The sequence below is a fragment of the Apis mellifera genome, linkage group LG3, assembly GCF_003254395.2.
Source record: "Apis mellifera strain DH4 linkage group LG3, Amel_HAv3.1, whole genome shotgun sequence".
NCBI classification, from domain to species: Eukaryota; Metazoa; Arthropoda; class Insecta; order Hymenoptera; family Apidae; genus Apis; species Apis mellifera.
In genome coordinates this window covers 2,597,180-2,621,771 of record NC_037640.1, presented here as the reverse complement: position 1 = coordinate 2,621,771, position 24,592 = coordinate 2,597,180, and the positions used below count along the sequence as shown (strand labels likewise).

At 30.3% G+C, this 24,592-nt stretch overlaps 4 protein-coding genes across 13 annotated transcripts in view; 2 read left to right on the top strand and 2 right to left on the bottom strand.

Moving 5' to 3' along the window:
• The window catches only part of LOC551850, a 37,588-nt gene extending 23,704 nt beyond the window's left edge, over nt 1-13,884 (top strand). Inside the window, exons 2-6 of one of the 2 annotated variants that reach the window (XM_006557967.3) lie at nt 9,121-9,211; nt 10,433-10,618; nt 12,506-12,523; nt 13,241-13,409; nt 13,686-13,884. In XM_006557967.3, coding sequence (XP_006558030.1) covers nt 9,127-9,211; nt 10,433-10,618; nt 12,506-12,523; nt 13,241-13,386 — 435 coding nt within the window. In that variant the 5' untranslated portion in view covers nt 9,121-9,126 and the 3' untranslated portion in view covers nt 13,387-13,409; nt 13,686-13,884. The remainder of the gene's footprint in view (nt 1-9,120; nt 9,212-10,432; nt 10,619-12,505; nt 12,524-13,240; nt 13,410-13,685) is intronic. The other variant, XM_026439500.1, reaches the window with a different exon arrangement.
• Nucleotides 13,885-14,045: 161 nt separating this feature from the next.
• On the bottom strand, nt 14,046-15,836 carry LOC100577300 (surfeit locus protein 6 homolog). Its single transcript, XM_003249150.4, has 4 exons — nt 15,607-15,836; nt 15,473-15,526; nt 14,890-15,386; nt 14,046-14,802 (listed from the first exon to the last, which is right to left on the bottom strand). The coding sequence occupies exons 1-4, from the start codon at nt 15,722-15,724 to the stop codon at nt 14,581-14,583; spliced, it is 891 nt and encodes a 296-aa protein (XP_003249198.1). The 5' UTR covers nt 15,725-15,836; the 3' UTR covers nt 14,046-14,580.
• Nucleotides 15,837-16,311: 475 nt separating this feature from the next.
• LOC107964236 (SPX and EXS domain-containing protein 4) lies at nt 16,312-17,388 on the bottom strand. The gene has a single exon (XM_016911523.2). The coding sequence runs from the start codon at nt 17,307-17,309 to the stop codon at nt 16,359-16,361; it is 951 nt and encodes a 316-aa protein (XP_016767012.1). The 5' UTR covers nt 17,310-17,388; the 3' UTR covers nt 16,312-16,358.
• Nucleotides 17,389-17,860: 472 nt separating this feature from the next.
• LOC408763 (homeobox protein extradenticle) overlaps nt 17,861-24,592 on the top strand; it is a 64,561-nt gene continuing 57,829 nt past the window's right edge. For 3 of the 9 annotated variants that reach the window (XM_006557969.3, XM_006557975.3, XM_016911181.2), the window contains exons 1-3: nt 17,862-18,784; nt 19,711-20,080; nt 20,601-20,674. In XM_006557969.3, the coding sequence (XP_006558032.1) occupies nt 19,848-20,080; nt 20,601-20,674 (307 nt within the window). In that variant the 5' untranslated portion in view covers nt 17,862-18,784; nt 19,711-19,847. Of the gene's footprint in view, nt 18,785-18,931; nt 19,057-19,682; nt 20,081-20,600; nt 20,675-24,592 lie in introns of those variants that run through there. The other 6 variants (XM_026439836.1, XM_006557973.3, XM_026439834.1 and 3 more) reach the window with 5 other exon arrangements.

Genomic DNA, 24,592 nt, shown 5'->3' with positions numbered 1-24,592 from the left:
GGAAAATATTGGAATCAAATAATTGTAATATATATACATTCTTGAAAAGGAATGAAAATTATATCCAAAATGGTTGCAACAATTATGGAAAATATTTTGAAACAATTGGAGTCAAGTAATTGTAATATATATACATTCTTGAAAAGGGATCAAAATTATATTCAAAATAGTTGTAACAATTAAAATATTTTGATACAATTGGAATCAAGTAATTGTAATATATATATATATACATTCTCAAAAGGAGATTGAACAATTATGGAAAATATTTTGATACAATTGGAATCAAGTAATTGTAATATCTATACATACATTCTTGAAAAGAGATGAAAATTATATCCAAAATGGTTGCAACAGTTATTGGAAAATATTGGAATCAAGTAATTGTAATATATATACATTCTTGAAAGGAGATTGAAAAAGGATCAAAATTATATCCAAAATGATTGCAACAATTATGGAAAATATTTTGATACAATTGGAATCAAGTAATTGTAATATATACATACATTCTTGAAAGGAGATTGAAAAGGGATCAAAATTATATCCAAAATGGTTGCAATTATGGAAAATATTTTGATACAATTGGAATCAAGTAATTGTAATATATATACACTCTTGAAAAGGGATGAAAATTATATCCAAAATGATTGCAACAATTATGGAAAATATTTTAATACAATTGGAATCAAGTAATTGTAATATATATATATATATATATATATATATATATATATATATATATATATACATTCTCAAAAGAAGATTGAACAATTATGGAAAATATTTTGATACAATTGGAATCAAGTAATTGTAATATATATATATACATTCTTGAAAAGGGATCAAAATTATATCCAAAATGGTTGCAACAATTATGGAAAATATTTTGATACAATTGGAATCAAGTAATTGTAATATATATATATACATTCTTGAAAAGGGATCAAAATTATATCCAAAATGATTGCAATTCTTCTTCTTCTCAAATACAAAGCCGTTGTATTTTGAACCAAAGATGTACGTTGTTGTTCAAGTTCTGTTCCCTGCTTTCAACAAGGATTGTTACGATTTCGTAACAAGATCTGAGCTGAACTCTCGCCGCAGATGGGATCTCGGCTTCTAGCTCTCCTCGTCGATGAGAAGGCAACCGTTATATAATACACCCTCTATTGTATTTTCGAGGGATGCACCAATTGGTGTATAGGTTCACGGAGTCACAGTTTTACCGATTTGTGGACGAAGATTGGCGCATAATGGAATTCTGGGTAGACAGGGTAGTTGATGAGGGCGAAGTGGAGGGAAATATTGGGGCCGATAAATTTTATTGACACGTATTTCGTCCTCCCTACAGACGTCTTTTGCTTGGTAAGTAGAAAGGGAGAGGTTTCGAAAGTTTTTCATATTTGCAAGGTTTTTTGAATAATACTTAAGATTCTTAAGATTAGAGAATTTTTATTTTAAAATTGTCGTTGATTGAAATGTTTGTAAGATTGGAACGAATTGGAAATTTATTTTAAATTTTATATATGTATAATTTTGAGAATATTTGGATAATTTTATTAATTTTGAGAGAAGAGAGAAGAAGAATAAATCTAACTTTTATCCTCGAGATCGAACTAAATTTAAGTAATATTATAAATTTATCGATACTTTGAAACACGCAAATTTATCAGCTTATTCCTAAATTATTGGGATAAAAAAGAAAAAATGATTTTTAAAATGCACTCTTCTCTTTGCACGTCGAAAAAAAATTTATCGATCGAATTTCAATATATATTTCGGATACAACGCTGGTAGCCATGGAAATTTTTCCTCCCAATTTTCATGAATAGCGAGAAAAAAAAAAGGGGGAGGATTTTGTATTTCGACCCTGCTATTGATCTCAGATAACGATATACTATTAAAAAAATATCGAGTCGAGGAAACGTGTCAAAACGCGTGGACATGACCCGACAAACTGAAATATCGAGTAACGAGCGAACTGTCGATAAAATTTCTTTCCACCCTTCTCCACGTTCGCTTTCATTATTCTCATCTTTCTCCCAATGTCGCATTAACCATCCGTGTGCAATGATCGAGGCATAAATACTTGCAAAAAAAAAAAAAAGTAAAACAAAAAATCGTCGACAAAACTTTCCTAATCTAATTTTCATTCACTTTAGAATTAAATACCAGCTTTTGCATAAATGTAAAAGGGTAACATAATTTGGTAAAAGAGAAAAAGTTAATAGATAAATAGATTTTAGATATGATGAACAAGGTTAGGATCATTTCTTAACAGGCAAAATGTATTCATGTGTAATTTTAACATTTTATGGATGAAAAATGTAAAAGAGTGTATATATACATATATATGTGAAGAGTGATGGATGAAGAGAGGTGGAGTTAAAGCGACAGGATGAGAGTCTGGTTATATATTGAACAATAATAGATATTATTTTATTTGAAAAGAATTTTAAAGTATAATATTATAAAAGGATCGATTTTCCTTGTACTTTTTCCAATGAGAAACAAATCAATTTCAATTGTAATGATCGAATGACAGGAGAAAAAAAAGTGGAAAAAGAAGGATATTCGATTTCTTGATTTTTCCAAGATCCAAGAGAGGAATATCTCAAGCGTGTCATCCAGATATAAATTTACAAAGAAATTTCGCCGTCCCCTTGCGCGGCAAAAATTCGAGTATTTTTCTCCTCCTCAAGAAGAAATGCTTGAATCGCAAAGAGGAGTTTGAAAATTTATCCATCCCTTGCAAGTGTAAATAAGTAATGTTTGTATGCAAATGATGAGATTGAGATGAAACATCGTTCACAAGAATCGTGTTAATAATTGAATCTTTAATATATAGATCGAAAAAGCAACAACTCTTTTTCAATAAAAGATACCTTATTCTAAAACTAATTCAAAAGGGAGAGGATCTTGCAAAGATCCAGATATTTTCCACTAAGCAATCGATCAATAGGATTAAATTTAAATAAACTGTACTTCGAAAAGAATCTCTCGAATTAATAATCGTTTCCATTCCAAATTTAATCTCGACTCTAAATCCAATATTAATATAATGTTTTGTGCGAAATAATGGTCCAAGACTGTGAAAGACTCCTCCAATAAACTCGTGTCCATTAAGGGGCAGGCAAAGCGAGAAACTTAACCACAATTACCTTGTCCAGTATTCATGGCGAGAGAGTGAGGCCAGCATAGCTGTCACCGACGTTCTTGGCTTTAAAGGATGTCGTTCCCACTGCGCCTGACACGGCCCTGGATAAAGGGGACCATTTCGTGTTCTACCGTTTCGAGTCGTCTAAAAAACAATCGATCGTGAATCGAACAGAAAGATCGAGACGCTTAGATAAATTCCTTCTTCAATTTCGATACGACGATCGAAAAAGAAGGAAGGATATCTGTTTTATCGACATTTCGACTTCTTTCAATGAATCTCTCGAATATATCCATAAAGATTGTTTCACGTTTATAAAAATATTCCATATCTAATTTCTCATCGAATAATGAATAATGAATGAATGAATAATATTACACTCGTTGTTTCGAATCGATCAAAAATGGAAAGGAAATAATAAATTGGGTTCGATTTTTATAAATATTTCCAAACTCTTGAAAGGGAAGTACGTTTGAATATTGATCGTCGAGAAGAAGATATTAAGGTGGTATTTCTATTTAATCAACAACGCGATAATGGCACCATAATTGATGAAACGGTTGATTAGCAAAGTAGCCACAAGGATATCGACGACGACGTAACGAGGACGCAACCTGATACACGACACTGAATATCGATCGTGTTCTAGGCTTCGTTCGCGAAAGCCAGGATTAAGTAATCCCCTCTCGCGTTTTACATCACGTTCTGTAAATTCCTTCGATTATTTCTAATTCGTTCAACCAGTGAAATTGTTTTTTTTTTATCTTTTACAGTCAACGAGTAATTCTTTTCTCGAGATTATTCATTTTTTTTTAATGTTTATTGTAATTCTTTTCACTTTTGAAAGGAAGAAAGAACATTTTCCTTTTTTTTTTTAGAGAAGAATAATTAATATTCTCGATATCTACGGGGGTTAATTGGAGAATCTTTCAATTATATATACTTGGTTCGTGCCGATTAATTTCCTGCTAGCATTCTTTATCTCGACTCCGGGATCGATGTTCCAGGATATTTTATTAATTTTCATTCTCGTTCTCGGTGTCGCAGACGGGCAATCGATAAAATTTCGCGAAATTTCATCGGGGTCGACGAAATATTGCATGCCAATAAAAAAGAAAGAAAGAAAAAAATTCGTTTCTAAAAGAGAAGGAAAAATCTTCGATTCAGAGTTTTTGATAATATTCATAAAATATATATTGGACGAGAAAAATCGTTGTTACAGCAAATATTTAAAATTTCATTTTTGGGGTAGTGTAGTGAAATTTTTTCGATTCAGCTTTTCTTCTCCCCGCAGAGAGATTCGCTGATTCGCATAAAATATCTTTTTAATCGTAAAAAATATATAATTTTTTGCCTTGCACGTTGGATGAGCAGTATCCGAAAGTTCGAAATCATGTTGCCCTACTTCCCATTCCCGTGTATTTTTTCATTCGAATTTTTTTTTTTGTCGAGTTTTTATTTTATAAAAATCAGTGAAGCAATGGTGAAATAAAAATTCCATAGATATAATTCTATGGTATACGAAAATTTTTATTGTAAATATTTCGATACACGATTTTCTTCCGTGAAAGTTAATATTTCCAAGTGTTTTACTTTCAGTATAAAGTAATGTCAACTTTTACAAATTTACATTGCTCAGAGAAGCCAATTGATAAATCAAATTCTCCTTGAAGATAACTTATACGATTTGAAAATTAATTGAGCCATTATTTTCATAAAATTTATTGGTATTGGTATTCTTTCATAATTAAAAAAAATCTCAATCTTGTATTGAAATAATAAATTAATATCTATATTCAGAAAAATACATGGATACATTAATTATTATTCTTCTGTTATTATCGTTTGATCGAGAAAGATAAGAGTTTTAATGTGATTGATGAAGAATAAAAATTATCGATATTTCAATTTTTGTTAATAATTGATGATAAAATCCAATAATTAATAATATTTAACGGTGGAAAATCAAGTTTCGTTACTTTATATGATATAATAAAGAGTTCACGTAAACCTTTTCATAAATCCTTTTTTAAAATATCATGCATTGTATCATGGATCCATGAAAATAGGATAAAAGGCAAGTATTTTCTGCTTCTTTTTTCGCGTATACATAGAAAGTTTCTTGAAAAGCGGCACGTAACGTCATTCACTTTTCTCTCTCTCTCTCTTCTTTTTATTTTTTATTATTTTTACAGTGCCAACTACCGTGATAATTCCTTTAATTTACACACTATCCTTCTTTTACGAATTTAACGAGATTTTAGTTTAACGTTTGAATAGTAAATTTAATTAACGTGTGTTCCAATAATTTTTATCGATGAAGGAAGAAATGGATAATACGTATTTCCAGTTTTTTATATTTCTCTCCAAAATTCAATTCAACTTGTTTCAGTTCCTTATTACTAGTTACTTTTTCCTTACTTACGTTGGCTACCTTTCATTACTTACCATTGAAATTATCTTATTATCATCCGTCGATAACGTCGTTCTTTTTTACAAATAAATAATTCGGTTGAAAAAAGAAAAAGGAGAAAAAAAACAGTAATGAATTAAAGTTTAAAAAGAAGACAAAATCGCAAATCGCAAATGAAAGATGAATAATCCTCGTGCGATTTAACGCGAGATTTTCTCGGATAAAGAAGACGCGTACAAGAATCGAAATAGAGGGAAGAGGTTATCTACGATGCAATCGTGAGGGTTTAATTAATGGAAGCTCCGGGAACAAAAGTGATGGCAATCGACCACCATTTCCAGACTTCAATGGAAAATTGCGCTTGCAATCGAGCCAAGTCTTGCACACAAGAAAATAATGCGTACAGAATGAATAACAGCCGGGGGAACGAAACGGAAGGGGGTAAAATTCTTTGTTCCTATTCGTTGATTCGTAACCAGAGAACCATCTTCCACGACCCATCACACTTTGTCTAGTCAAAAATAACATAATTTGAACAAAGGGAAATTTAATATATATTTTATCTACATATGTCTCTTTAAAAGTTAATAAAAATTATCATTTTCACAAGTATTCGTTTGTGGAAGATCATATTCATTTTTCAAATAATAATAAATTTACGAAAATTTACGAGAAGAAAAGAGAATATTATATCATCTTGCAAAGAATTTTTTTTTCTTTTTCATTCGTTATCCAAAACATGATCATTCTGATCTTTTCAATTATAAAATCCGTAATCCTCGTCCTGATCGCGCTTTTCCTGCGGCCTCGCAATCAGCACCGATCGTTTAGAAGTTGAAAAAAAAAAAAAAATCTGGTATCTTTTAATCCCGGTATCGATGGACTTTTCAGCTTTAACGCGTCGCGATTTCACGCGGTGTAATCCTTTGACCAACAATCCGGTTGAATTATTCGGAATTACACGACGGACGAGCCGCGTTACACGGAGAAAATCGAAACGGGACGCGTATTTCTGGCAGCGTATCGAGTTTGGAAATTCGTTAGAAATATAGGGTATTTCCGATTGTATGTTGTTGATCCACTGATTAAAAGTAAACTCGTTTCGTTAATTAGTGTAATAATAATTGGATGTTATTCGAGTGTTCCATAACTGTATGTAAATACGATAATCTAATTTCAACGAAATTGGGAAAAATTGTATTTGAAAATGAGGATCGTTTGAGATAAATAAATGTAAAATGAATTTTTAAAAATTGGAATTATTGTAAATTTTCTGTTCAACATTTTCTTTCATGATTCTGAATAATTAAAAAGAATTAAGAAGAAGGAATGTTTTTTAGCCTCCTTACGTTACATTTCTAATATTTTTTAGAATAAATGAAAAGAAACTTTGATCAATATAATTCATTTACAATAATTAACAATTTATTTCGAGGATATTGGAGCCGAATGGACGACTTTAATAAAAATTTCAATCTCGAGTAATTATTATTAACAAGCTCGTTAATTCCACCTCAATGCTGTAACTCGAGTCTCCTTGATTTCACCCGAAATGAATTCTGCAAATTCGCCAAATTAACCGTTCGGTTGCAACGGCGACGATAAGGCGAAGCTAATTCAAAGATAATGCAAATGGGACGTCTCCTGCTGAAGCGAGCACACGTTTTTGCACATTTGCAACATCGTTGCAAAGATTCGAGAATAAACGTTCCTTCGAAAATTCAGGCGAGATCTCGTATTATATAATTCGCTTCGAAGAAAGAAAAAAAGAAGAGAACGAATAAACTGGATAGAATTCAACATGGTTTCGATCTTGGAATTTTTCATCCAGGTAAATTGCAGCGAGATGCAAGGAAGGGTGTAAGAGAATGTTATCGGGATTTTGGAGAAATTCCAAATGTTTCGACGAGTCGCCCGCGCTCAACCGGAAGTTATGCTTCTTTGAATCTTGAAACTAATAGGACAATACGTTCCTCTCGAACCAACTTTTACCAACTTGTAACTCGCTTGTGTTACAATTTATCCGGCTGTATTGAAATTTATTTCCCTTTTCAACTTGCCATTCACGTATATAATCTGGAGAAAGGTACTTGTACTTTATTTTTTCACAAGAATCGCACAAGTTGTTTTATTCCATTTAAAAGAAACTTAAAGATTATCGTGAAATATCGTAATCTAATATGAGGATAAATGTGCAGCAACAGATGAAAGGAGGGGAATTCAAAAAATAGGTCAGGTTACTTTCGTCTTGTGATGCTCTTTGATGACGACGAGTCGTAAAAAAAAAAAAAAAAGAGAGAGAAGAAGAGTGGCTCGTCTCGAATGGGGAAAATTGTTTGCCATTTCGAAACTCTGGTTCTTTGAGATACAATTGGCAAGATCCTTCTATCGGATTTCACAACCTCCCAGGAGGCCCTCGACCATCCGTCGTTTTCGACCGAATTCTGTGTATGTGGGACAATTTATAACGGCGATATTCTCCGCCAGAATGAAGTCTAAAAGGAGGAAAAAATTAAATGTTCCTCTCTCTCTCTCTCTCTCTCTCTCCTCTGTCATCTCGATCGTTAATTAAATCGATCCGTTCGCGAGAGTGCGTTGATAGTATCATTATTATGAGAGAGAATTAATTAAACGGACGTTGCTGGTTAATTATGATTAAATTTAAATAGAATATTTTAACATTTGGAATAGGATACCTATAAGCGATTAAAATTAGATGAAGCGAGATAAAAGAGTGAATAAATTGTTAAAAAGGAATAATGTTGGAGAGAAGAAAATATTTAATTTAATAATTCTTTTTCATCAATACAAAGTGAAAAGAAATAATATGAAAACTAGAAGAAGTTAGGAAGAAGCTAAGAATCGAGAGAGAAAGAGAGAAACTATAGAAAGCTGTGCATGAAAAGAAGAAAGAACTTTGTTAGTTTCCCTTCGATATTCACGCCATCATCGATACACATTCTGCTTCTTTTTCGAGCATGAGAAGAGAAGATAAAGGAAATATTCTTCTTTGTTCTTGAGCCATTAAAAGGGAAACTCTTGTCTAAGTTCACGAATCTCTTATCTCGTTGCAATGTTCATCTTTATAGAACATAAATATCCTCTTGTCTTAAATGTGATACATAGTAGATGATAAATCAATCTTTTTTTTTGATAATTACATATAATTATAGAATTATTAATTTCTAATATAATGGTTCATCGTGGAACAGTTTATATATATATTTGTATAGTAAAGAAGGAACAAGAAGATGTGTAATTATTGGAAAAAAATTTCAAAGCGAAAGTCTGGAATTTGATGTTTCTAGACTCGTGCTGCGTTCATTTTCTCGGCTTATTTTACTGGTAAAAACTGGGATGGGAACTGGGGGAGGAATTAAAAGATCAAGGAACGCAGAGGCTGCTTTAATTTTTCATTTCTGATAGAGCAAGACGAATAATAGTATGAGTGGTGGATAATGAAATCGATATAAAAATTTGTTCTTTTATAATATCACAGATTTCTGATTAACTTGTTAATGACTTCCAGGAATTAATTTTGTTCCAGAGCAAAATGTCGGTTGAAGTGAAGGGGGGTCGACCAACAATGCCAACAATTCCACAATCCAAGAGACCAACCATTTTCGTTTATCCCACAGGTGAGATTGCTTAATTCTTTCATATTTTTCATGAGTGAAGTGAAATTTAAAATATTTAAAATTCGTGCATTTATATTTCCAATTGCAGATATATCTCCAATATTATCAGAAAATGTAAATTATAATAAAGCAGGAATTTTTTGAAGAAATTAAAAGATTTAAAAGATTCTATTTCTCCCTCAATTCTATTTCTTTCTTAGCAAGTCCATCTTATTATATTATATTGGTTGTATTATTATATATAAAAATACATCATTAAATGAGAGAATTATGAGTGAAACATTTTTACTAATAAATAAAATATCTCTCTATTAAAAATAATGTTAATTTAAAATAATAATTTATAATATAATTTACTAAGATATATATATAAAAAGAAGAGGGGGATTAAATTTTTTCTTGTCAAACTTTCTGATATAGAAACCTGATGATAGTTTCATTAAAAAAGTTTTGTGATAAAAAGAATCTTCATTATGCTTAAAGAAATAATCAAACAAATAATTGCTTCTAAAGATTTTGAAATGAAAAATGAAACAACGTAGTTAAGTAACACGTGTTTAATAAGTAATATATTTCAATATTATTAATAATAACTTCAATTTATAGTTTGAATTATTGCACGAAATGATATTATCTTAAATATTATACCTTTTTTCATTGCTGAATAAAATATTTTCCTTGGCTTGAAAGTCAATATGTCGTTTTACAAAGATTGATAACAGTTGCTTCAATTTTCTAATATGTATGCAGTAAACGTTAACATTATATACATATATTAATATTCATGTGTTAAAAATGTAAATTTCGTTCAGTAATTATTCGTTTCAATATAATATGTTTGTAAAAAGCTTATATGGATGGCAGAAATGCTTGTTCTTACATTTATTTGAATATTGAACCCACCTTATGAAATGATAAAGTTATATCTTTCATTCCTAATTTCCTTATTGAATAAAATCCACAAAAATAAAATGAATAGTGAGAACAAAAATAACAATACAATTGATTTCAAATCTGAGTATTCTACACTTAATTTCTTAATTTCTTCTGTATGTATAATATTCTAATACTATTTCTGAAATGAAAGTCTTGAATGAAAAGTTTTCATCCTTAAATGTATTAAACAATCTACTCATTAAATTAAATATAAACAATTCTAATTTTTAAATAACTAATTAAAATAACGAAACCAATATTAAATTAAAATTGCTTTTTTTTCAGTAACTCCAGAGAGCATTATCATCCCGATAGTATCATGCATACTCGGATTTCCATTACTGGCCCTTATGGTCATCTGTTGCTTAAGAAGAAGAGCAAAGTTAGCGAGAGAACGTGCACGAAGAAGAAATTGTGATCTAGATCATGGAGCCCTTAGTCTCGTTCGTTTTAGCCCTGTTCACCGTTTAGGTAAATTAAACATCTTCTTTTTTATTTTAATACATGTACATATCTAAAAAAAAGAAATGCAATTTATTTAAATTAATTTTACTTGAATTATTCCATCATTACTAACACATTATGTTCGATTTAAAATTTAATGTTAAAGTCTTAAACTTAAAAGCCACGTTTTCCTACGTATACGTTTTTGTAACGAAAACAGATTGAGGTCACAAAACATTTGTGTTCAACCCCAAACCGCTACTTCCGCTCGCTTTTTCACCTAGAAACGCTGCTGTACTTACACATGTATATTCAAATATACACTTGCCTATGTATGTATGTATCCACAGTCGTACACTTTTCTAAACGAAGTGTACGTGTATATATATGTATATATATATATACATGCATATTCAGACATATGGATGAACAGCCTAGAATATATGTATATGTATAAATATAAAGAGAACGGAAGAGACATTAAACCAGATTGAATGGTGGCCTGAATATTTCAGTTCATGCACCGATTTTAAGATACTTCAAATGCAGATGTTCACACGATTTTTTTAATCCCAATGAAAACGTTTAATCCATAACAAAGTATCGAGGAGAAATTAAATGATTGAAATAGAATAGAATTTTATTGGTTTTTCATAACTCTTAATTGAATTATTAATCTAATACTTTTTTTTTTTTTAATTTATACAATATATATGTATGTATGTATATATGTATATATGTTTGAAGATATAGATAATATTAAATTTGAAAATAATTATGAACATTATTTTTTTTTTTAAATCTATGTCTATACTTTATAATTTTTCAAATAAAAATCTCAATCATCTACTTGATAATAAATCTCCTGAGCAAAAATATAACCCTAAAATTTAATGTTATCTTTTCTATATATATATAATCAATAAACAATTTGATCATTTGTAATATAATTAAATATCTGTACATATTATGTACATTTGACATTCAATTGTAAATTTCATATTTGTATTGATTACAATTGTATAATATTGATTTCTAAAGTTTTATCGTGGAAAATGATTGTTGCATATTGAAAACCTATCCCAATCACGAGTTTCAAATAAATTCTTTTCGTTTCGTTGAAAAAAAAAAAATTGTAAAAAAATATCGATAAGAAAAATTAAATTTAAAATTTATATTAAAAAATGTTATACAATTATAATATAAAAAATGAAAAGTAATTCATAAAACGTATTAAAGAATAATAATAATAACAATAAACAAGCGAAGAATTATGCAAATTAATTGTTTAATTATGTATATTATTTCATTTACTTAATTTGTATATCTCATGCATACACTCCAACAATCTATTTAACTATTTTCCTACGAATCTATTATTTATTTAATTACGCTGCTAATTCTAATTGAAAATGATTTACATAATGAGATCTAATTTAACTATCTACTGAATTTATCCATCTATTAAGAATTTAATATCGTATGCAACATGTTTTCAAACTTTGAGGATATTTTATATCTTAAGATAAAATATATATATATCTAAATCTCTTTTTATTTACACAAAAAACTATACAAAAATAAATATATACTACATCTATTCTATGTCTCATCTGAAATGTAATTGATTAAATGCAATTCTGATGTAATAAATCATGTTATTTAATTTAATTCTAAAATGTGACAAATGAACAATTTAATTACATATTGTAATTATTTATTATTGTAATAAATAGGAAAATTGAAGTTTCAATTCAAAACAGATCTGGAATATGAAAAAAAATATTTATTATTTTTTGTTTATATAAATAATAAAAATCATAAGATTAACTGCAATATCTTAGTGAATTAATTTTTTCAAAATTTGTTAAATTGAAATACATATTCGTTCTTTTATTATCCCGTCAAGTGCAGCATCTAAAGAGGATTTAGGTAAAATTCTTCATTAGCCTAATTGTTGTTTAACTTCTCTAGAGAATTTTAGAATTATATATATATGTATATGGAGCAACCAATATTTCTTTTATAATTAATGCATAATCATTTGCCGTTGCCGCTATTATTGCTGCATATTTAACAATGGAATTTAATTGAGATTATGCTAAAAATTAGACAGGAATGAAAATGAAAAAAGTAATTGTGAAATTAGTAGTTACAATTAAGATCTGCCATTAAAATGCATTTGAATAATATTTTATCGCGAATATTTTATCTCATAGCAGCTTCAACGCAATTAACAAAATCAAAAAAATAAAATAAAAACCGAGCAATTTTATGCAAAGATATATACAGCTTGGCTACCATTTTTATCTTTCATCCAAACGCATGTAAACACTTATATACTATCATAACATTATCATAATCGCATGATTTTAAACGATTTGCTGCACAAGCCTATAAACGTATGTTTAGCATTTCTTATATAAAAACTCTATTTTAATAAATATGTAATTTAAATTAACAGTTCAAATCACGCAATTTTAATATTAGAATGCATTTAATAAATATTAATTCTTACTAATTAGTAATTTAATGCGCTTTTATTTTTACAGAAGATTATATATTTATTACTTGGTAGATGAAATTTTCCATGCAATCAAAAACTTTTATCAATATCACAGTATAATGATATTCACGTTTGTGTGATAGCTGGAATTGATCGTCCAACAAGAGCAGTTTCGTTGCGAAGTGATCGAGGATCTAGAGCTTTCCCATCATTAGAACTAGACACGGTGGTCGAAGAACGATCGGATCCTGAACAAAGTACTGCATTAGAACTGAGTAGTCCGGATTAGCATTCAGTTTTGGTACCGCCTAGGTAAGATTCTTATTCTTTATATGTATTGTATATTATAATAAGAACATTTCATTCTTATTTCTATAAATTAAATCAAGAAAAAAAATAAAATAAAATAATAATTATATATTTTCTTATGAAAATTTGTTTTTCATTGATTCTACATTATCAAGTTTCTACATTATTGATACGATATCTTTGTTTCAAGTTGTTATCTTTTGAATATATATTATGTATCATAAATTATTTGTTTGAAAAAAAGATATGAAAATAAAAATTGTTCATTATTATTTGCAGGTCTCCTCGACCATCGAAATCGGTACCAGTACCCCTGGATCATAGTCCTTTATGGACAGCATTAACACACGCTAATGCCGTATCTTCAGCTCTTGGAGATACCTAGCAGGAAGTTGAAGAGGGCAGTTATATCGAAGCTCTCGTTCTTGATTTACCTATAATCTACTAAAAAAACTTATAATAAAATAAACATTTTGTGAAATTAGCAAGAAATAATGAAATTGATCTCATTTAATTTCAAAAAACTGAGAAATTATAAAATTCATCGTAAAAAGTGCCGCAATATTAAATAATATTAAGTATAAAGAGACAATTATATAATAGAAATCTTATCTTTACAAAAAAATTTTGCACGCATAGTTATTCAAAATTAATGAGTAAATTTTATACTGATAAATTGTGCAACATTCTATTGACAGATCGCTTTTTACATCATGAAAAATTCCTAATAAAATAATGTACACTGTGTCATATTAGTGTAAATAAGGATTTGTTAATATAATGTACAAATACAAATACAAATCATAATGTGTAAATAAATGCTTAAAAACCATCATATTGTATAACATTATATATAACTATAATATTGTATAACACTACATTCAATTTTTATGAAATTCATATTATAACATATACATATTAAAATTAATTTTCATATTATTATTATTAAATAATGTAGATATATCACATAAATAATATAGTTATGTATAGTAAAATATGATTTATGTAAAAATAATTCTATTGTATTCTGACGCGAATAACATTATATATTAGTAAAAACTTGTTCTAATGATTATGCAAATAATATTTATGCATATTTTTGACTGCCTTCGATATAAAAAATTAATCAAATTATGAAAATAAAATGATTTATATATAATCTTTTATGTCATATTTAAAATCCAGGTATTATTCGTCCTTTTTTGGCTGCTTTTTTTAATTTATTTATCTTCTTTTCTTTCTTTCTTTTCATAATATTATCCTGTCGTTTTTCTTGTCTTTCTCGAATTCCTTTCTGCACATTTTCTAATCTAGATTCCCATTTTTTAGCACTCCGTTTTTTCTTATCATCTTTTCTTTTCAATGTTTTTTTAAGTAAATCTGGATCATTTTTCACCTATCGAAAATGTATGTACAGGCATACTATTAAATATTTTAATAATTTAACTTTAATAAATTATTTATTCGAGTATTTCTTTATTACCTTTTCACCACTAGCTTTTGCTAAAACAGACTTCCATATATCTTTTTCTTTAATTTCTTCTACTTTTTCCTTTTCACCTAATTGTTCCATTTCTTTTAACTTTTCTTGTTTTTGTTTCACTTCGAGTAGCATTCTTTTTGCATCTTTCTTAGGTGGTTTTTTTTTTGTTCCAACTTCAGAAAAATCAAATTTACTAAATACCATCTTACCTTCTGAATTAAACACTGGTTTTGGTCGTGGAATCTTCGGTATTTCATTATCTTCTTTTTTAATTTTAGATAAATCGGCTACATTTTGTTCTATTTTTACTAAATTTTTTTGCATTATTCGTTCTTTTTTCTTTGACATTTTTTTTATCTTAGTTTTCAAATTCTTTTTTAATTGCTTTTCTTTATATCCTAATCGTTTAACATTCTTTAATCCTTCCAATTTAGCATGCAATTCTTCAAATGTATGCGCTCTTTTTGCTTTTCCAATTAAATTTGGAAAGATATTGTCTGTAACAAAACAGAAAACAAAAAATTTAAAGCAAACTTAATTAGGTAAATTAGATTATTTTCTAAAAGTAATAAATGGTAGAAACCTCCTGATATTTTTTTTTTATTATATGTCACTAATTTATCTTTCTCATCTGAAACTAAAAAAAATTTATTTTTTTATTATTATTGCAAATTTTTTAAATATTTATAAGATTATATTATTTTTTTATATTTATACCTAGTTCAGACATAGGCAATGGCATTTTAGTAAATATGTTCAAAATAAATTCATTTTCTTGTAGCAATAATTGCTTCACATAATTTTTATCAAATGAATTTGACATTTTTAACTGCATACTTCTAGAAACACACGTACGTTATGTTAGAATATAAATTTAATATCACGAAATAAACTACAAGCTATAAACACACTCTTAACTTTTAAAAACTATATAGGTTAGAAATTACAATCTAATGCGCAAACTCAAATATAGGATTTTACAAATTTATCAAAAATAATTTCATACATTTTTGTTTATTATAAGATACAAAGAAAATATTTTTTTATTTTAAAAAGATTTAAATTAAAATAAATTATTCATAAATATATGTTATAAAATTTTTATTATAAAAAAATACAAAATTTTGTAAATTTTATACAAAAAATAACATTATTGTAAATAAATTATTTACATTTGTGAATTATACAAATAATGAATAACTTAAATTGTAAATAATATTTTTATGCAAGCATACAAAAATTATTAATATTTTATATATTATATATTGATATTGTTTCTTGATTTAATGTGATTTAAAAAATTATTATTAATTATGAATAGAAATATCAAAGAAATATCAAAGAAAATAATAATTCACATATATTTGTATAATACAAAAATAATATTGTAAATTTATTTCAATATTTATTAAATGATTGCAATAATCGTAAAATAAAAAAAAAAAATATATATATATATATGTTCATCATTAAAGCGCTTCTTCTATTAATTTCTCAGATGTCAAAACAATAAGATATTTTCCATATAGAGAATATTTATCAAATTCTTTCATTGTTGAATATGCTTCTTCATATGTTTTAAAATAAACATGACAATATAATATTCTAGTGTTTGGTGTTGTCATCATAAGTGACACTGATATTGGATTATATTTTTCAAAAAGATGTAATATATAATGAATACTTATATTTGGATGTATATTAGCTACAATTACTTCTTGTGCCGGAATAACCTTTGTTGATGATGAAGGAACTTTAACATTGTTTGATTTATATTTTTTGTCAATAGATACCAATGATGGAATTTCCGTTTCATTAAACGGAATTTCTTCCAATCTATTCAAATTTTCATTAGTAGCTTCTGATGAAATTGAAGTACTTGATACAGCTTTTCGTAAATTCTTAAGTTTTAAAAAATGCCTCATGGATGATATTGATGTAGATTTTTTATTTTCTTCGATTTTTATATCACTATTAAAGTTTTCTTTTATAGATATTGATTCTGATATATTAGAATCAGATTGATTGCATTTTTCTTGAATCTTTTTTCCAAATAAATCATTGCTATTGATATTGTTGTTTTTGATATTATTATCTGAATTATTTACATTTTGTTTAAATGGTTTTTTATTTTCATTGAATGATTTCTTTTTTACATTAACAAATTTTTTAGTTATATGTGGTAAAATTTTAATAAATTTATGATTCTTAAAAGCTTCAATACATTGTTTTGCATCTTCAGCCGTTTCTAATTTTACAAAACATAATCCATTAGGTTGTCCACGATCATCTGCGGATAAAACTTTACCAAACGAGGAAAATATAGTGTTAACCTCTTTCATAGTTAATCCTTTGTTATTAGGAAAATGTATAACATAACTTCCATCTCCTCTCCGATCGTAATATTTTTCATAATCCATTCTTATTTTTAAAAAATATATATATACAATAATAAGCAATGATTTAAAGTATAAAGTAATTTAAATAATACAATAATCTTTTTTCTACACGTTACAGCACACACTATTTAAACTTATATATTAAAAAATATTGTGTTAATTTTTATATATTAATCTCAAAATACGTAATACTATATAAATATATTATAATATAAAGTACAATTGTATTATTCGTGCACGTTTTAAAATTTGAATTAACTTGTATACAATCTATAAATTTTGAGAATAAGACCGAACATAGAATAATACATTCTACATAGAAACGTATATGGATGTATATTTTGTAACCGTTAAATTTATAATTTTTACATATTCATATATGAAGTATTTATCATAGAATGATAAAAAAAAATATCTTTTGAATTTTAATAATGTTAAAAATATATAAATGTAAATATGATTAAATATTATATTTTAATATTCGAGTCTTCCCGCTTTATAAAAATGGCCGACTACGTAGCCATATTTTTACAATGGACGTGCGCATTCTCGTCTTCATAATTTACATTTCCAAGTACGAAGTACCTTCATTTTATTTGTACGGTATTCAATAAGACAAAAGTTCGACCAAATTTTTTGGTTTTGTTTAATTTTTTTTATAAAATTGTATATAGTAATATTGTAAATGTTCATGATTAAATATTAGTGGTGATGAAAAAAAAAAGAAGTTGAAGTAATGGGCGGAGTTTGCGCCTGTTGGAATACGAGGTAAAAAACGTTGTTTTACGAAAACATATATTTTTGATATAACGAATAATATTCCAAAGGATCAGTTTCAAGATATTTTTATGAAGCTTTGTAAAAATTTGAAGTTCACGGATACAGGTTAAGCGAACAGGATTAGGAAAAGCGGTGAAATCGCATCATAAATAAAATGGATGCGCACGCGGATAATAACACACAAGAGCAGGTGAGGAAAAGGCTTTAGATAGAAAAAGAAGGAAATGAATCAGCCGTTCTGATTGGTCGAGGCGGCTATTATGGCCGCCGATTGGCGCACGCATGTACGCACACCAAGCTTTGCTGTATACACGAACGCACGAACACGTGCGTGTATCAGGAGCGTAGCAGTCGCTCGTGGCCGAGAAGAGTGAAAAGAGCGACAGAAACGGTCGGTCCGCGCGTTGCCTTGTAAGGCGGAGAGTTGGTGTGTGACGTCCGTGCGCGGATGGCTCGAAGAACGCCGATTTTCCTCAGCTTATACAAGTATCCTTGCTGAGCAGAGGAAAGAACAAGTGAAAGGAGAGTGCGGGCCGGGCGCGACGCCGACCGTCGACATAACCACGTATACGTAAAATCCGACAATCCGTCAAGTTTAAAGCTGCCGAAGGCACCATTTTCATCATCTCTATAGTGTGTATAGCAAACTAGAAACTGTTATTAGACGTAATGTGAGTGTTCTTGAGCAAGGAAGGAAATATATAATAGTGAGAAAGGTAATGAACAAAAGGCAAACAAGAATAAAAAGGATAACGAAGGGCATCGAGAGAGATAGAAATAAAAAGAAAAAGCGAAAGAGTGAACAAGCGAATAAGCAAGCGAGAGAAAGAGAGGGAGTGAGGCCGGGAAAGAGGAGTAAGAGCAAGTTAAAACGCCAAACGATACGTAAGAGACAAAGGCCACGGCGGCATAACCTCCAAGTCAAGCGTACGGCGTATTATAGGGATTTCTTATTCTTATGAATTGTTTCGTTTTTTCGAGGATTTCGGTACGTTATTCGTGTAAAATGATATTTTCGCAAGTGTATTATTATCTTCTTTGGCTTTCATATGAAATGTCGCACGAGTAAGAGAGAGAGAGAGATAAAGCACGTGCGTGAAACATATTTTCCTCGAGATACAGGAATCATCATTGTGGCGCTGGCAACGTGAGCGGAAGGTCGAAAAAGAAAAAAGAAAGAAAAAAGCATTTCATCCTGAGCCTGCTAGTGAACCGTCTTTCTAGTAGATTCATAATTTAGACATTGCTAAAATAGAATTAAATTAACGTTCTATATGTAAAAATGGATGAATTCGGGAGGACTTGCAAGAAAATGTTTGGCATAACGTTCTTTTAGTGGCGAGAATAGAAAAGATTGTTACAACAATACTTTTTTTATAGTGGTTAACGATATCCGGATTATTTCGGCATCTAATTCTTTCTTTCATCGCTATGGCCTTTGTCTCTTATGTATCATTTTAACTTGTTCTTGCTTCCGGTCTTTTTCCCTCTTTTCTTCTCTTATTCGTTCGCTCGTTCATTCTTTTTCTTCTTCCCTCTTTTCTTGCTGTTTATTTCATTCTCAATGCCCTTTGTTATTTTTTTATCATGATCAAGTTTTTATCAATCATAAAGTGAGAGAATGGAACGTTTGTTTGTACAGTTGTGTTTTTCCGCATCATCTGGTATACGATATACGTCCGCGAGTGTTGTGTGAACAAATTCACTCTTGCGACGGAAACAAAAAAGAAGGAAAGAAACGGCGACGAATAATATTCTTAGTGCTGTAGTCTACAGTTGATGGATGAAACTAGCAGAATGCTGCAACACGGAGGATCAGGTGTGGGTCTGATGGGAGGAAATCAGGGTCAGGGAGCCCAAAATACTGCCGGATATGGTAGTATGGGACCTGTGGATGGAACTGCAACACAAGGTCCAGATCAGGCTGTTGAGGCTAGAAAACAGGATATCAGTGAAATTTTGCAACAAATTATGAACATCACCGATCAAAGCTTGGACGAGGCACAAGCGAGGTTGGTCCTATTCCTGATTCACTCTTTTTTTTTTTAATATTTTTTAAATTTTACTCTATAATAATTTTATATTACTTTTTGCTTTTTTAAATACTTTCTTATTATATTGGAATATTAATTTCATGGAAATACATTTTTTTCTGAGTCATTAAAATATTTGCTAAATGTAAAAAATAATGATGAGTATAGGTTATGTTCGTTATTTTGAATCTTATGCGACGATTTTAAAACGTTATTTTTATAATGTCTTTTTATTATTTTAACTTGATAAACTATTAAATGACGAATATATGTATACTAGTGTATATACAAATTGTACATAGACTTCCAAATATGTGATAAGAGTTTATCTTCACTCTATTAGTATTCATTAAGTTAAGTTACAATTAAATTTGCTAAAACATCATAGTATTTTAAAATCCATTTCTCTATAATAGATATTGAACAATAATAATATCTAATAAACTTTTAATCAAATATTATCATTACTATTATCTTTTTTCTTTTTTCTTTTTTTCAGAAAACATACTTTAAACTGTCATAGAATGAAGCCAGCCCTGTTTTCAGTTTTGTGTGAAATTAAAGAGAAAACAGGTGAGTCTCTATTTTTCACTATTATACTTACTTCTTGTGTCTTACTACAAGGACACAAATATTAATACTTATCGATATTTATATTTGTAGAATATTAAGATAAGTATTGATTTATTGATACACGGTAAATAATCGCAACTCAAGACAAAGTTGCTTTTATTATTGCTTTTATTATTCGTGACTTTCATTTTAATGTAATCCACAATAATCTAGTTTTATATTACCAATTATCATCTATCTAAAATCACTGTAAATAATTGCCGATTAAATAGATACCATCGAAAGATAAAAGAACACTTCATAAAAAGTATACGGACGATCACCTCCCGCGCCCATTCTTGATACTACTTCGCATGCGAGTTCTAAACAATCCGAGAAATTCCTAGAAAGAGATCCCTATCTAGACGAGAGTATAGAGAGAGAGAGACTGTTGATACTGTTTTCGGTGTGTGGTGCAGTGTCCTCTACCCTGCAGGGTCGACCCCTGCGCCCATTCGAAACTCGTAAACATAATTTTTATGCGATGTTTGGATTACTTTTACGCGCGGATCAAGAGACCACGAAACGCGCAATTATTTTTGGGGTACGAGGGGTGGTTGGCTTGGCTCGAACTTCGGGGGGAGGGGGATGGGGAAGGAGTGAGGAGGAGGGAGGATCGAGGCAGAGAAGGAGGTGTGTGTGTGTGGGTCGGCTACCCCAAAAGTAGTTTCTGCCTGGTCGTTTGATGGGGGTGGTGGGGCCACCACGCCCCTCATGCTAAGCCACCCTCTTTCACGTCGTTTCTCTATAAGTATATGTATATATCTACACATTCCTTCTCTCTCCCTTCTTCTTCCCCCTCTCTCTCTCTCTGTCGTTTTTCCCTTACTAGTTTTCTTCGTTCTCGCGGCGAGGGTGGTATTGTGCTGGCTGAGGGTTCGACATTCCACGTACGGCGGCCGTTGTGTACGTTTCTTTGATAAAATCCAGAAAAAAGGAGGCACGCTATCCTTGGTTACGAAACGATGGTCGTTTCATACGCGTTGAAAAAGCATAAAATAATCGATAAAATATTCATAGAGTTGGTTATCTTTTAATTTAGTATTTAGAGAGAGGTAAATTCATTCGATCGTACTAACTACGTTATTATTCATTGAGAAAGAAAACAGACTCCGCTCCTCCGTGTATTAATTAAAAATTCAAGGTTGCGGTAATTATCGATTACGTATTATCGGTCGTTTGCATTTTTTTACGAACGTTTTCTCTTTGCGGAGAATCCTGACGTGTAAAGAATCCGTCCCGTTCTCCACGCGATACCCTCTCCTCCCCTGTTAATTACTCGACAACGAACAAATATTCGACGAAACAAACCCAACATGTCGCCCTGAATGGTCTCACCCTTAATTACATTCATGAAAGAGGTCTTTCGATGGGTGAAGTAGAAAGTGAAACGTGGTGTCGAGGAGCGTAAAGAGGATTTATGTAAACAAAAAAAGGCGTCAAAGTATGATGAGCACACTCGAGAGGATGAGTCGTTTTAATGGTTCTATATATTCTTTATGAGTCGTGCTAAGTATACACGCGTATTCTCGCGCAGAGAAGCAGGCACATGGCATCGCGCATGTATATATACGCGTAGGTCAGGCCGAAGGTACGGAGAAAAATTGTACGGGGTGGCAGAGAGTAAGCGGCACAGGGGGATGAAGAGGGAAAAAGAGGCAAGGCTTGTAGTAGAGTTTATGGGCAATGGCTGACGAGGCAGTGAAAAAGTACTAAAACCAAGAGGAGCAGATAAACGCTATGTTAAGCAGACCGTTTTACCAGCCATTTAATATAATCGGCTCTCTCGCGGAGCTCGGATAACTTCGGATCAGGACCGTACCAAGTCAGATTTCTCCCCATTCAACATTTCCTTCCCCTCCTCTCTCTCTCTCTCTCTCTGTCTCTCATTCGCCACCGATAAACGTTGTGTTAGCAGCTTGTACTGATATTACGAACGTTATACTGGATTTTTATTACGCTTACCGAGAAATATATGTACATATTTTTTTTTTGTTTTTTATCTTTCGATGATTCATTCATTCGTTCGCGCGCGGCGTTATAAAATAATTCGAAATATCACGAGGAAATCACGTATTGAAAAACGTTATCGTTCCTTCGGTCGAGAGATCTATTTTTAATGGACTGTATTCTCGTTTGAATATCTCGTATCACGATCAATTGCGTTGTCATTCGAAACAGTTCTTCTTCGAAATCTTTGAAGAACCTGTTTAGACCGATTTCCCATAGGATGCGACGAAGATATTCTGTGGATAGTTGGGAGAGAGGGAGAGGGAGAGGGAAGGAAGGAAAGAGAGACGGGTCGAAAATCCGCGGGATTTCTCGAACCCGCTTTTGACCTATCCCCCTAATCCATTTTCTCCTTTTCTTTCTCCCCCTCCTTTTCCGCCCAGAGATCTTTTCTTTGAATAGTTGCTCACAGCGGTGGTATAATCGTCGACGCCACATACCGTGATCTCCTAAAAATATTCCTTGCCTCTATCGACGTAGATCCAATACCAGAAATACAATCATTTTTTAAGGCGTGAAATCTCTTTTTTCGAGAAGTGGAATTTTTTTAAAATTCAATCAAATATATAATAAAAAAGGATGTATATTTTTCTAAATATTTTTTGACAATATTTCGAAGATATTATCGACGACGAAATATAATCTTTAATCCTTTGCAAACAATTTTTACTCTCGAAAATATCTTCATGGAATAATATAAAAACATTTGCTACTTTATAAAAATTACGTCTATCAAATGTAATAGTATATTAGAATTAAATTAATTAATTCTAAACGACGACATTCGTCTGCAAAGGATTAATATCACGTAATCTAAACCCGAACCACAAGCTCGAGAGACTAACTTTTGAAATGGAAATAAATAAATTCGCGATTATATTTCTAATACTAATATCGCAATGAAAAAATTTCTTTTAGAACGTGACGAAATTCCCAACGGGGGCCATCTTCTATTATTGGAAAACTAAATTTTAAAATAGCGAATAGTTAATTCGCAGGAGGGATCGCGTGCGACCGTGTAATTAATCAAAGAGCGGTCGTTATCGATTGCTAGCTTGGTTGTCCGATTGGCGGTCAACTTTATTTATTGTTTGTCAGCGCGAGTAACGTATACGCGAGTTTCGAAATACAACTTGACTGCAATCGGTTATGTAGCAACCGCCCCCTCCCCCCGTCGTCTCGCTGTCAACTCTTTCCCTATCTCTTTCGATTTATCGTCATTTAATTAAAGCGGGGACTGCGTCGTCGCATCGACGCGCGACACCGCATTACATATATATATACCGTATTTCTGAAACTGCTATGGTCGGTGTTGTGCCATCGTAACAATTAAAAATCTATATTCAATTTGGCCGCCTTCCAGCGGTAATTCTGTTTTATTTCGCACATCCACGCCGTTAAGTGTTTCCGTAAGTGTTGACCTTTCGGCCGGCCCAATCTCGCTTTCCCTTGAATAATCGCGAATTAATTGCTTTCTTCGATCGATCGCCATTTGATTTCGAGTCACAGTTGTTTCCTCTTCTCATTTCGTGAAAATGAGAAAAATTTTAATTTTAATTCCTCGATTTAGATTATATTAAAAATTTGATGAGCGATAGATATACGAAATGGTATGTTATTTTTTTTTTGTAATATTTATTTAGCAATTAAGTAGGTGCAAATATATATTGAAAGGAAATATTTTTTGTGAAATAGGCTTCGAATTTTAATGCATCGTATCTTCTTCACGAAAACGTCGTAAAAAGATATTTTTTTATCACGAATAACCGATAAAGAAAAATTGTATCTACTTATAATTATTATCATTATCAAATTTTCTTTTTAAAATGTAAACATAGAGATAACAAAAAAAATATATATATTAGAAGA